The 14,617-nt window shown below is 33.6% G+C and overlaps 1 protein-coding gene across 1 annotated transcript in view; it reads left to right on the top strand.

Annotated features, from left to right (window-relative positions):
• The first annotated feature begins 1,075 nt into the window (after positions 1 to 1,075).
• Positions 1,076 to 14,617, top strand: part of LOC129227905 (uncharacterized) — a 34,041-nt gene continuing 20,499 nt past the window's right edge. The window contains exons 1-4 of the mRNA XM_054862526.1: positions 1,076 to 1,244; positions 7,974 to 8,134; positions 9,420 to 9,488; positions 9,713 to 9,763. Coding sequence (XP_054718501.1) covers positions 1,103 to 1,244; positions 7,974 to 8,134; positions 9,420 to 9,488; positions 9,713 to 9,763 — 423 coding nt within the window. The 5' untranslated portion in view covers positions 1,076 to 1,102. The remainder of the gene's footprint in view (positions 1,245 to 7,973; positions 8,135 to 9,419; positions 9,489 to 9,712; positions 9,764 to 14,617) is intronic.

Genomic DNA, 14,617 nt, shown 5'->3' with positions numbered 1-14,617 from the left:
TGCCTTTATAGGTAAGATTTGTTTTACATAGTGAGTGGTGCTTACCTAGGGGTTATCGTGGCGCACACTGCGCCACTGAAGTTTTTAGAGGGGTGTTTTAAGGGGTATGTTTCTTTTGGGGGGGCACCCGAGTTGGGGGATTCTTTGTGATATTGGGGGACAGACTAGAACAGCTGTGTTTCCGAACGCTCGTGGGTAAACCGCGGTAGTTCTAGTTCAGCAGCAAACGACACTCCAATCAACGCGTAACTTTCATAATAGGCAAGTCACGTGTGTTACGATCAAAACGTGAAACACGACCGGATTGGCCAACACAGACTTTGTGACGTTTGTGATCTCGCTAACCGCTTCCAGACAGCGGTGCCACAGGTTGCTACCAAGTCGACCGCCAGAAAACAACCGCAGTGTTTCCGAACATCCGAACGCGGTTAAGTGACGTCAGCGGTTCCACCGCAAGCGTTTCCGAACGCTTGCGGTTGCACCGAGGCGACCGATCCGCGTTTCCGAATGCACCCCTAGGCTGCGTTCGGAAACGATCCACCGGTTACACCGCGTGGTTAGTCCGGTGTGGTTATGACGTATTTGGAATTTCTCTAGGAATTCCGGTAGAACAGCTGTGTTTCCGAACGCTCGTGGTTAAACCGCGGAAGTTCTAGTTCAGTAGCAAACGACACTCCAATCAACGCGTAACTTTCATAATAGGCAAGTCACGTGCGTTACGATCAAAACATGAAACACGACCGGATTGGCCAACACAGACTTTGTGACGTTTGTGATCTCGCTAACCGCTTCCAGACAGCGGTGCCACAGGTTGCTACCAAGTCGACCGCCAAAAAACAACCGCAGTGTTTCCGAACGCGGTTAAGTGACGTCACCGGTTCCACCGCAAGCGTTTCCGAACGCTTGCGGTTGCACCGAGGCGACCGATCCGCGTTTCCGAATGCACCCCTACAGAGCAGTGACAACTCAACTCAATGTATAAAGTTTGTACGTACTAAATTTAAAAACAGTCGAAAACGAAAAGTGTTTGATTCATCTTATTTTTGTTAAAATGTCTCAAACTCTGTATAAAAAAAAGTCTTTACGCTTTTCGGGATGTGGGATGAGTAAAGCTGTTCGCTTGCAGGAACATTCTGAAAGCAGAAAATCATCTCGGTCAGAACTTGTGAATTTAAGAAGAAATATCGATCACAATGATGTTGATGATTCGCTACTTCCCGAATCTGAGCCACTTAACGAAAAAGGTAAGTTTTATTGAATTTTTTTTAGTATTCACAGCTTAGTGGTCGGAAGTAGCTTGTTCAATTAGAGACCCTTTTGTAGCTGCATTTTTGAGTAAGAAAAAGTAATGCGATACAAAAAAATACTAGTTTGTAGCAATTTCTGAAAACTACTTTTAAATGAAATAATAATTTTAGTAAAAAAGGTTCTAGCGAATCTGACTAGAGTTCAAATCTTATGCGAGTACATCGGTGGATGCAATGAAAAATAAGACTCATAAAATAGGAGTTGATCTCAGACAGATAATTTTGACACCTGTTATATCTGTGTCACGCTATTAAAATACAAATACAAAAGTGACGACCAGCAACAGGCTCTGGGCCCAGCTAGACTGGTCCTAGACAATTTGCAATCCCCAGTGAAGATCAATGGCCCTCTTAAAACTAGAGACGTACCGAGTACTCGGTAACTACTCGGTACTCGGCCAATATGCCGAGTACTCGGTACTCGGCCGAATTTTGATCAGATACTCGGCCAATACCGAGTAGTTGCAAAAAATTGAATGTATTAAAATTTACAAAAAAAACTCAAGCATATATAATTTTCTGCAAACATTTACAATTCAAATTTAAATTTTGAGAATAATGAAGTTTGAAATACTTCAATGGAGTAAATCTTGGCTCGAATGTCTCGAAAGTTAATAAAACTTTTTTGTTAAAAATTGTGCAAATATGGAATTTTTGCTACAAACTAAAATTAGTTATAAGATATATAAAAGTACCTTAGCTTTAAAAATAAAAGGAAATAAAACAACGTTAGAAGCACAGTGCAGGATCACTGCAGACACGTGTTTTGGCGTTACGAGGAATTTCTTTTTCAATGCATAAAATGTGAGCTCGTTGATTTAAAGGCATCCGGCAAAAGTCAAATTTTTTGTCGTATGCCTTTACATTCTTTAGTTCACATGTTATGCCCTGAAAAGACGATCCCTGTAACACAGAAAAACGTGTCTGCAGTGTTCCAGCACATTTGTTTTTTTTGCTTTTAAAAATTATTTATGTTTAGCGAACTAGACCTATAATGAATAAATTTGTATAATTTGTTTTAATTCCAATTTGTTAAGTCATACCTTTTATTTATTCATTTTTAGTTTAAAAAATATTATTTTTGCAAAATTTTGTAGTTAAATTTCAACAGGAATTTAGTTTAAAAACTATTATATGGACAAGGAGGTCTATACTACTATTTCAATAAGTTCAAAATTCATTGGTGTGTGTCGGTAGTCCTTCTTTCAACGTAATTGGTACTGGGAAACTCGGCCGAGTAGTGAAAGGCCGAGTTACTCGGTAACTCGGTACTCGGCCGAGTAGTAAAAGGCCGAGTACTCGGTACTCGGCTACTCGGCCAAAGTGCTACTCGGTACGTCTCTACTTAAAACTATCTACTCCCTTGTTCATTACCACCTCTTCCGGTAAGCTGTTCCAAGGTTCAACTACCCTGCTAAAATAATAATTTTTCCTAATATCCATGTCAGCCTGAGATTTAAATAGCTTAAAACAATGACTCCTTGTCCTGTTTTCAGTGCTAAACTTCAGCCCCGTAACATCTTTCATTTTAATGAATTTAAACAACTGAATCATGTCCCCTCGGTCTCTTCTTTGCTCAAGACTGCACATTTTTAGCCTTCTAAGCCTGGAATCATAATCTAAATGAGAAAGTCCATTTATTAGCCTTGTTGCCCGCCTTTGAACCCTTTCCAATACATTAATATCTTTCTTAAGATAAGGGGACCAAAACCAATTCATTGCAAGTTAAAGTGTCTCTGACGTAAAATAAAACCCAACCACCTCTTTTACCTACTCTATCTTGTCTAAACAAATTATTCCCAGCAATAGATAATAAATCATCATCATTTTCGGTAGCCCATGTCTCGGTAATTCCAATAATATCCATCCTCTCGTCTATTATTATGCTTTTCAGTTCATCCATCTTGTTCCTAATACTACAAGCATTTGTATTAAAAACCTTAAGTAAGCCCATCTTGCTTTCATTTAATGCTGCGCGATTATTTGAATCCCAACTATTAAAATCTTTTCTCTTATTAGCCACCCTATTTCCGTTTCTACTAAAATCCCAATAGTTAGTTACCCTTTCGAATTCTGCTCCTTAAACCATTTCCCCCATTCCAACTTAGTTTTTGATTCTGAATCCTCTAAAACCAAACCACTAACCATTTTGACACCTGTAGAGCTCAGATGCAGGCCATCCCTAGCAATCCAATCGCGTTTACATTTAGTCCACACATCGATAAACCTGATACTACGCTTAATGCAAATTAAATTATTGTTTTTTTATTTATTTTTTTTTTTTTTGGCATCGTAATTTTCATGTTTCGCCAATATTCACATTGAATAGAGTGCGGCTTGGGGGGGAAAAAAGCAATTATTGCAGCACGTTTGTTTTCTAGTCGCCTAGAATATCCCATGGATGAACATTTCCAATATTCACTAAATACGAGGCGTGTTTTTAAAGTAAGTTCCGTTTTTATATAAAAAAAGAACGAGTACAGATAGAGCTAAGTAATTTAGTGCACAAAAATCTACCATCCTTACGCTATTTTTCGACATTGCTCCCGTGATTTTCCAAGCATTTGTCATAGCGTGGTGCAGGTTTTTGTATACCTATTCGTAAAAAGTTACCGCCCGTTTAGTCAACCATGAGGACTCTTACAGGGCTTTGGCTGGGGCGTTTTTGAACATCCTCTGGTCTACCCTCACCTCGCTCGCAGCATCTTTCATTTGTTTCGGCATCTAAAGTCTTCCCTAGGTGGTCTGTGGCACAACAGCAATAATGAGCTCAGAGAACATGTTATCCCAAGGATGACTACACAGGCGGCAACTTTGTACGAATAGGTATACAAAAACCTATACCACGCTATGACAAATGCTTGGAAAATCACGGGAGTAATGTCAAAAAATAGCGTAAGGATGGTAGATTTTTGTGCAATAAATTTCTTTGCTCTATCTGTACTCGTTCTTTTTTTATATCAAAACGGAACTTATTTTAAAAACACGCCTCGTATGGAAGCTACCGTAAGTGTTATAAAAGAGGATGATATTGAGCAGCCTTGACCATCCTACAATCAGAAGCAGATTTAAGTGGGGGGGAGGGTGTGCCCCCCCCCCAAAGGGATGAATTTATTTCACTATTTTTTAATAGACTTCTCCATAGCATTTTAAAAAATGCAAAATGAATTAAATCATATCGTAGTTTCTTGGTAAAACCATGATATTAATGGAGATGGCATGTAATCTCAATATGTTATCTCAACTGTACCTTGGCTTCAAAAACAAATCAGCAACTGCTTTGAAATTCACACAGAAATTGTCCTGAATTTTTTCAATAAAAGTAAAATGTTTAAATAGCCATGATTTTCTTAATTAAATAATATTTTGTAAAAACTCAAATGAGAAATGGGTTTATTGAATAACCTTGCCCTTATGTTTTAATCATTATTATGACATTCGGCTCATTGATAGCATTTCGGGGACATTATATTTGGTTTAGTATCTAATTGGTTTGAAATGCTAAGTATGTTTTACATCCTCATTCAAAATATATTAGTAAATAATATTTATGTACTTAGAAGTAGGATCACCTGGAGGAATTATGGGTCACTCTCTTTCCGGGGTAAATAATGGTCACCAATTTTTTACTGTTAAAAAATGTGTTTACAAAAAAAAACTAAATTATGCTAAATCATCCTTATATATTCAATTTTCCTATATCAAAGTCAAAAACTAGGCAACAGTGAAGTAAATAATAGAAAAAAAAAGTTTTCACACTTCTATTAAAACAACTTCAAAAAAGATTGTCTCAGAAAATTGTGATTTTTTTTAAAGATTTGTGTAAATTAAATACTTTTGAAGGAACAATGTTGTTGGTGTTGTTTTTTAAGGTATACGCCCAAAATGTCGCCGGCCCGAAATATCGCCAGGCCAAAATGTTGCCTGCCCAAAATGTCGCATTATTGTCCAAAATGTTCCCGGACCAAAATTCGCTCGTTCAATTGGTGCAAAAAATTTAAATGTACGTCGATGCTTTTCAGCATAAAAGTTGCGAAAGAATATTAATTGCCTTTCGAAGTATGTTCCTTCAAATATTCCAAACGTTTTCTTCTGTCTTAATTCGTAAACATCAGACAAATTCCAGAAAATTAATAATTTTCAGAAAAACATACTACCTTTTTCTGTTACCATTACAAACATAAACATGCAAAAGGATGGTGCAACGAATTCTCTTTTCGTTTAATATGACTGCTATGTCTCAAGATGTAACCCAAGGATTCAGGCAAAAAATTAGTATGGAAGTAAAACTAAACGGTAACAGGAACTCTTTCTGCTTTAAGATGATTTTTTTAAATTATTTGTGTGAGTCATAATGGGGTCGTTTCCAATATTTTAAAAGTATTTTTTTGGAAAGAACATGCTTAAAAACATAGGATCTAACCATTTTTTAAATAATTTTTTGAAGTTTAATAGTTTTGAAAAATTACTTAACCTGTAACATGGGAGGTGAAAAAGTAGGACATAATAGGGGACATGAGATCTCAGAGACCGCTCTATTTTAATTTTTTTTTAAAAATCGTGTAGTTAAGATAAATTTCTGTAAATTCCCTTAAATATTCTTTGTACTTTTGTTTGCACAGCAAAAAAATATTTTTGAATTTTGAACTGAGATATACATTTTCCAAGGAAATTTAAAAAGTGCCTGAAGATTTTTCAAGATAAATCATGTGTTCCAGTAAATAATTTACTGAGTAAAAATGACAACAATGTGCATAAAGTACAAATAAAGTAATAAAATAGAGTTCAAAACTCAGCAAACAGCTGTTTTGGAGCTGTCATGTGCAAGCCCCTTCATCAGTGCATAACAGAAGAACGAAAAGTCCACGCAATGTAGACGGAACGACAAATGAACAGAAATGGAAGGAAGCAAAGTAAATAGACATGGAAACCGTAAACACATGTGTCACAGAACAGCAACGACACCTATAGTGCGGAAAAACGTCACAAACAGAAAAAAGTTTTTAAAGATAAGATTTTCAAACACTGGGGAAAGGGGAAGTACTCAACAAATCATTAACTATTGAAGCAGAATTTTTCCAAATGTAATAGGATTCCCAAAAATCTAAATTATAAATCTAGGAACACCCATGAATGAACTTTGGCAAAAGAAAAATCGAAATTCTTTTCAATTAAAAGTTTTTTGACCCATATTTCCCCCGTCTGACCCTAGATCCTAAGAAGATTCCTGAAGGAATCCTAAAAAAAATTAAAAAAAAATTAATTAGAACTTTGACATCTTGAATTCAAATTATGTTTTTCTCAATCACGAGTGTGTGTGTATGTAGGTGTGCGTGTTTGTGTGTGTGTGTGTGGGGGGGGGGTATGTTTGCTTGTGTGTGGACATGTGTGATAGTGTGTGTGTGTGGGTAGTTGTATGTTTGTGTGTGTGTGGGTAGTTGTGTGTTTGTGTGGGGGAAGGTATGTTTATGTGGCGGGTAGTTGTGTGTATATGTTTGTTAGTGTGTAGGTGTGTGTGCATGTGTTTGTTTGGGGGAAGGTATGTTTATGTGTGGGTAGTTGTGTGTGTGTTGGTGTGTGTATGTATGTGTGTGTGTAGGATAGGGACACAACCTGGAGACGGTTTTCGCTAGAGGAGCAGCATCATGAGGCGGCCAACTGACGATGGTGCTGCAGAGGGAGACGTGGGGGAAATAAAATCATTGGACATCGGAACAGTCAAGTGAGAACAATAAACAATAATGATTGCTCAAAAAACATTTTAAAATAAAGTAATGAAAACTTTGTTATGATACATCGTATGAGGTGGGGGGAGGGAGTGCTATTCAGTTTTCCGGGCCCCCTTTGAAAGATTTTTCTGTATCCGCCCCTGTCTACAATAAATATAAGTGCTATAGAAAAGTATGCAAATGCAAGCAGAAGTTTTTCTATTTCATGTACAAACTTTGACCATTAAGTAAAACTTTCAGTAACAAGATCATCTACATTTAATAAAACATTGCACATTGAATGTTTAGTATTCTTAGTTTTGTTTTATATTTCTGTTAACTTATTTGTGGTCAATTCCACGAGAAAGTAGACATGAGGGTTGAAATTTAAAAATTGTTTTATTGCTACAAGTAATGCATCAAATTAAAGCTAATAACATGAGGTTTATGAAATTATAAAGAAAGCTTTCATAAAACTTACTTTTTTATTATTTTTTTGAGCCTAAAGTTAACGTAACAAACTTGTATTTAGGAAAAAACTAGTCCCAAGCAGGCCAGTCATTTGGGCGATCAGGGGTTAAGGAGGCAGTGGTATTTTAGAAACATGATAAAGTTCTGCCTTTTTGTATGTTTTTTGTTGTTTTTTCCCCCCTATAAAATGTAATGAATACATACCCACTGACAGAGTTTGAAACGATGAGCCTGGTCCCAAAGTGTGTGTTACAAGGGTACCCATTAAGGGTCATAGCGCAGACTGCACGGTTAAATTTTTTTCGAGAGGGGGGGAAGGAAGTATTTTCAGGGGGTGTATTTTTTTTTGGAGGGTCGCTCTCATTCTTTGGGGGGGGGGGGGGCACTCCTCTTGTGGGGGAATGAACAGGACACTCTGGGTGGGTTATAATAATATTCTACTGTATTTGATTTTTCCGCTCATTTTTTCCCGTTCTTTTTATTGAAGCTGTAACTGCGACAACTGTTTCAAAGCCTTTGTCCCGTTTGGAGCAATTAAAGAAATGGAAGGAAGAGAAGGCCTTGAAGAAGAAAATAGAAAATGAGAATAGACAAAAAGCTCCATTTGTTGTTGGAAAAGCAAAGCCAGAAATGGGTTGCTCAAAAGTGGTAAGAATTATTTATTGTATTTATTTAAACCCCACCAATCACCACCGTACCTATTCTGGTAAGGGTTCAACGGCATGTGGTGATTGAGGGGGAAGGGGAGAACAATTCATGTACTACCAAGCACTTACTGGGAAACGTACATGGAACTGAATATTGTTTAAATTAAATGTTTTACAATTGACACACAGCAATTTTGATATACACAAAAAGGTAAAATTTGAAATATGCAGAAGAAAAAGGCGTAAAAAGAAAAAGTCAGATGAGATGGGTTGGACGGGGAAATAATAACTGATGGGCAAAAAAAGTTCCTGGAAAGTAATCAGGCTGGATATTTAAAGTCTTCTATTGAGAGTTTAGTGCCTAATGTCATTATTTTATGGAATTTCTTGCAAGTAGCTGGATGATGAAGATTATGTGTCATATTTTTCGATAAAGAAAGGTTAGAAATTTATATTCTAACCTTCCTTATGGATTTGAACTAAAATTTTCATTGCGATTTTCTCATTCAGATTCCTTTTTCAACTAATATAAAATACGTATTTCTCAAAAGTTTAAAACGGCGGACGTTCAGATTATTAGAAGTAAAGAAGTTGATTATGTTGTTCGATTTTTTGTAACTTTGTTACAAAGCATTGTTTTAATAAAGGGTACCCAATTAGTCCAGACAAACAAGATTGTACTGTACTATCAAATTATTAAATGTTTTTAAAAGAAAATAGAAAACTTTAAAGAATTAAGCATTTAATTGTTTTATTGTAAAATATTAATTCTTTTTCCCCATGTATTTTAGTCCAATTTTGATTTATTCTATTTTATAGTATTTATAATAAAACTAAATATTTTGATAGTTTTTTTTTTCTTCGAAACAAATAATGTTAAGAAAATTGTTCGATTCTGTTGATTAATTTGTATTGCCCTTTGGGTTCTTACAGACATTTTCTCTTTAAGGGGATTAAGGATTTTTCTTGTCGCAATTGGGAGGAATGGGATTCAAAAATGCACATAATAAATGTTTTATATAGTTGTGTGATAGAAAAAGGACCATCCAAAAAATGCATTGCAGCGGGCCCCCAGACCTGTATATCTACAACTGGTTTCAAGGTGTATTATACTTTTTTTTCCTCTCTCAAGAAATTTTATTAAATTGAATAAATAGCACTCGTAAGTAATTTCATTGACATAAGGAGCTAATGCAAAAACCAATACATATAAACCTGCTACACATATTAAAAATTATTAAAAATGTATTGATTTTCCTAATATTGTATCCTGATTTTTTTCAAAGCCTTTACGAAGTCTGCAGAACTCTTCCACTATGTTTGGGGCAAAAAATAGCAGCAGATTCATCTCCAAGGTAAATTTAGTCTGATATGTTTCAGAATAAAATCAAGTTTTAAATTTATTTTTAATGTATGTTCAAATTGCAATCATACTTAAACCAAAAGCTATCTATGTGTGGTTTATTAGGTTTTATCTACACCTATATTTTGTTATTTAGTATTATAAGATTTCCCCCCCCCCTTCATTTTATTGCACTTTTTGCTTTGGATACATAATTTTTGTTTTTTCTTCTTACAGAGCGTTTCATCTGTAAGTACTGCCAGAAGCACCGCTGGGGTGACAGGAAAGGTAACATTTTTTGCTTTGGGTTGTTTGAAATTCATAATTTTGATTGCTTTAAGTTTTGATCGCAACTATTGCAAGGATGTAGTAGGGAGAAATTTTAAACTTTTGCGGTGATTCTGCAATGGGTGAAGATGTAAAGCTATAAAAATAAGATAGTATGGAAGTAAGGGAGAAGTGGGCTGTTTGGAATGGTAATCATCATATGATTTTGAAATCTAAACAATACATTATTACTTACTCACACTACTAGCTAAACTCACACAGGACATCTCTTTGGAATCCTCTCTATAGATTAATATATATATATATATACACTTATCATGCAGCAGAATGATTAAATAGTTTACAGTGAGTTACACGCTTTAGAGAGTTTCGGACAAAGTTACAGTAACATGGTCACTTGGTTAGATTAGTGATAAATAATGAAGTGGGGAACTACCTTGCATTTTGATAACTCTTCAAGGTTGTGTTTGGCGACTCGTTTACATTCTTCCTTGGAAAAAAAAGAGAGTTCTTCCTTGGAAAGTCTTGTCTTCGCCATGTTTGCTAGTTTTACAAACAAAACTTTTAGAAATTTTTAACATCTTGATGCATTTGTTTGGTTGATTATTTATTGTTTTATTAGAGTTTTAACTTTATTTCACTTAGCTGGCAGATTATTTTGATAAAACTCTCTCTTCATGTTATTTAAGGGCTAGTTTTTTATTTGGCAGATTGTTTTGAGTTTTGAAAGCTTAACTTAAATATTTAGCCAGCTATTTTTTATTTCAATGGAGCTTTTGATTGTCTTTGTTTAAATTTCATGAAGACAATAAAATACTGTGTTGTATCACCAATAATTTCTATTGAACTTTTATCATGATGGCAATGAATAAAAGGAAAAAATCTCACTAAAAGATTAAAAAGGCACCAAATAACATATCTATACCAGAAAATTTCCTTTTTTGCATTATAATTTATTTTTTGTGGAACTTTTGATTATGGTGCCAAGTTCTAAAAACTGACCACCATTACTTTACCACAACTCTGCCCAAGTTTCTCAATGTCACAAAAAAATATCATAACCGAAACTTCTTTGGATGTTTTGCCACCATCATACTTTTATCATATAGTCCATAGGCAAGTCCGTGAGATTATGCATTTTGCAACGATTAATATTATTTTTGAGTTTTTGTTAGACTTTCTGTTTGACACCTATTTCTGTCTTCAGTGTTACTTTTAGTTATCTTTTCCCATGAATGAAAGAATGTTGCAGTCACACAGCAAATCCTCTTTCAATTACCCTAATTATAGTTTGCAGCTTCATTGGGAAGTTAAGTTATGGTTGGAAAAACTAGCACTACTAATCAAATCAAATCATGGGTTTTGAAGCTTTCAAGGGCTTTTTGTTTACATTTAAACTGTTAAAAGTCTACAACATATAACGAGCACTAATTCTGAGATTAGGATATAGATTCTTATTATTTTTTTAAAGAAATATTGTTGGCAGTGTTGTTAGGTTTAAACTGTAGTTAAATCAAGTAATTAAAAAAAAAAAAAAATCTGTAAAATTTCATTGTTTTGCCCCAAATGTTTTCATATATTTTACAGATTATTGCAAAGAGTAGAATCTAATTAATGCAAAGTAACTAGCAAAGCTTTATAGATACATTATAGATTTAATAAATTTAGAAACTTATATTTTTTAAAGTAGTGCGAGTAGAGTAGGCATAAAATTGCGCTTATACTTGCACACTTTTCGCATCCCCGATAGAAAATGCAGTCAGAGCAAGGAAAGAAAATATATAAAATTATGAAAACAGAAAATATTCATGTAACTCAGTGCTCTTATGAAAAAAAAAAAATTAATGCCAAATTTTCACATTTCAAAGAACTTTTTTGATCCCAATACAATAAAAGGTATGGTGGAAGAATCAATAAACAATAATTTTTATGACAGTCTTCATTATTAAAATATGTTAAAAGAATATTATCATTTAAGTTTAAACTGAGGTTTTTAGTTAAAATGATTTTTTTTTCTTTGATAAAAAAAGAATGTATTTCTAAATGCATTAAACCAGGACAGGGGTCTGTCCAGGGTTTTTCACAGGGTCCGTTTTTGTGAAAAATCAAATATTTTTGTGAAAAACGAAATTTTTTTGTGAAAAATAAAAAAAAAAAAATTATGAAAGATCGTTTTTTTTTTTGTAAAATAAAATTATTTTGTAAAAACGAAAAATTTAAATTTATAAACATTAATAAATGCTTTTGGAGGAGGGGGAGGCTCATGGAGCAAACTACGACATTGAAATAATTTGTTGGAAGTTTTACAGTATTTTTTGTCTTTCCTAGGGCATTTTCGAAGGTTATCATAGCAATAGGGAGGAATCATTCTCCAGCGGATGGTCAACCTAGATGTATCAGTATCTATATACCGTTCCACATCTTGTTAAATTGTACTAGAAATTTTTTCTGAAGATTTTCTATAAAGAGTAAAATCATAAAATAATTGAAAAAAAAAAAATCAGGTAGTTGTTCAGTATTTAGCTTTTTGGCGCATGAAATTTTTACAGAGCACGAAATTCCGTTTTGAATTTGTAATTTTAACAAAAATAAGTATAAATTTTATTTGTTTACCTCTGAATAAAGCGTAGTAAGCATTTAAAAAAATGCAAAAAAATTCCATTCCTATAGCGGATGCAAAAAGATTGAAATTTTTGAAGTGAAGGCATCAAAAGTATAAGAAAAGAATATAAAAGAATTTATATTAGTAAAATCTTTTCAAATTGCATATTAAAGGTTAATGATAAACATATTGATAATGTCTATCGACATAGTTGAAGCAAAAATAAAATTAAACCATCGAACCGTCTTGACACTTTTAAAAGAATACGAAATTCTGCTTAAACTAATGATTTCACTAAAAATAATGAGAATTTTTATTTATTTGCCTCGTAACAAAGCTTAGTTAGCATGAAAAATTAGTAAGATTTGATTGTCATACCGGATGCAAAGAGATCGCGTTTTTCAAAATGAAGGCATCAAGAGTGAAAAACAGCAAATAAAAGAGTTTATTTAAATAAAACAATTTTAGAATTGCATTTTAAAAAGTTTACATGATGAATATTATTGATAACCACCGACATTTTCGCTGAAAATTCGTAGTTAGAAAAGAAAAAGAAAAAAAGGAGGTGGGGTAATGTAAAACAATGGACAATACCAGATTCCCGATATGGACATAGGAAAAAAATACAGGAATTCCGGTTTATAACCGATACATGAGCACCCCTGTTAGCATAAAAAATTCAAAACTAATATAATTTCTTCTTAAGATAACGTTAAAACATCACACCATAAAGGCACAAAAATTGCCAAGTTGGAAAATGTTAGGAATATTTTCCAAGTCCCTGTAAAAGGTTTACTAGACGTTTATTTATTTAGCGTTAATGTTAATTTTATAGTTGGTAACCATATCTGAAGCGATCACATTTCTTCCCCAACCTATAGCTATTCTATTTGTTAGCAGTACCAAGTTCAATTCGCTGATATGTGTTATTATTGTTTAGATTGAGAGCAAAGGGAGAAAGGTGCTGAGGCAGCAATATCAATATGCAGAGGCCATAACATTTTCAGAAAAATCTATAACAACAACATCGTTTCAGGCTATTTTTATTCTGCTGTGATAAAAGAAACAGTAAGCATCACAGAAATATGCAGACATTTCTTTTGAAAAATTAGCCGTTATTTTGATTTTAAATTTGCTTTTACAGTAAATGATTTGTGAAAGATCCTTTTTTGTTGATTAGAATTTTGTGAAGGGTCCGTTTTGGTTGATCGGAATTTTGTGAAGGGTCCGTTTTGGTTGATCGGAATTTTGTGAAGGGTCCGTTTTGGTTGATCGGAATTTTGTGAAGGGTCCGTTTTGGTTGATCGGAATTTTGTGAAGGGTCCGTTTTGAGTAATCGTATTTTTGTGAAGGGTCCGTTTTGAGTGATCGTATTTTTGTGAAGGGTCCGTTAACGGACCCAAATTTCCCCTGGCCAGACCCCTGCAGGAGAAATAATGTTTACAATGAAAAACATAATGATTTTCTTAACACCTACTTATTCTTTTTCTATAATTGTTGTCACTGATTCATTAGGTAAATAAATTACATGTTTTGTGTAACTTTTTTTAAAATCTTTAAACAAAATATGTCTTGATCTTTTGATTTTAAAAGTTGTGTAATGTACATCAGACTTATAATTGATTGGTAGATACTGCAAAATACTTTCGTTGTTTAAGAATGTTTGATTTTAATTTTTTTTTCTATATTTATAATAGATAGCTATGATTATGAGGAAATTAATTTGCAAGACTTTATTCTTAGTTATTTGTAATTAATAACGTCTGAACTATCACAGTAAATTATTTCTTTGATTATATATACCAAGACCCATTTAAGAATTGTATTTTCTATAATAGTTAAAAATTTTCACGCAGTATTCGCCTATAGAAATCTCCAAGTATGAGGAAATGAAATTACAAGATTTTACTCTTAATTATTTAATTAATTACAAAAAATTAGATACAAATATGAATATTAAACATTCCTTAACCATTAATTCATAAAATCTTCACGATTTTCCTAAAATAAAATTGTTTTTCTTACAAATAATGTTTAAACCAAGTAAACTCGGTTTCAACCCAAAAAAAAATGTTTTTTTTTTTTTTTTTTTTCAAAAAAACCAGTTTTATACAAACCCTGAGTGTTGCTGATACTGCCTCACATGCTAAAACTTTTCACTGTACTGTAGTAATAGTTTAGTCGGATTAATGGTTTTATGGTTTGATAATTGAAAAGTAAAAACGTTTTGTTAAGTACCTTGTACTCTTTTC

The sequence above is a fragment of the Uloborus diversus genome, chromosome 8, assembly GCF_026930045.1.
Source record: "Uloborus diversus isolate 005 chromosome 8, Udiv.v.3.1, whole genome shotgun sequence".
Lineage (NCBI taxonomy): Eukaryota > Metazoa > Arthropoda > Arachnida > Araneae > Uloboridae > Uloborus > Uloborus diversus.
This window is presented reverse-complemented; position numbering and strand designations above follow the sequence as displayed.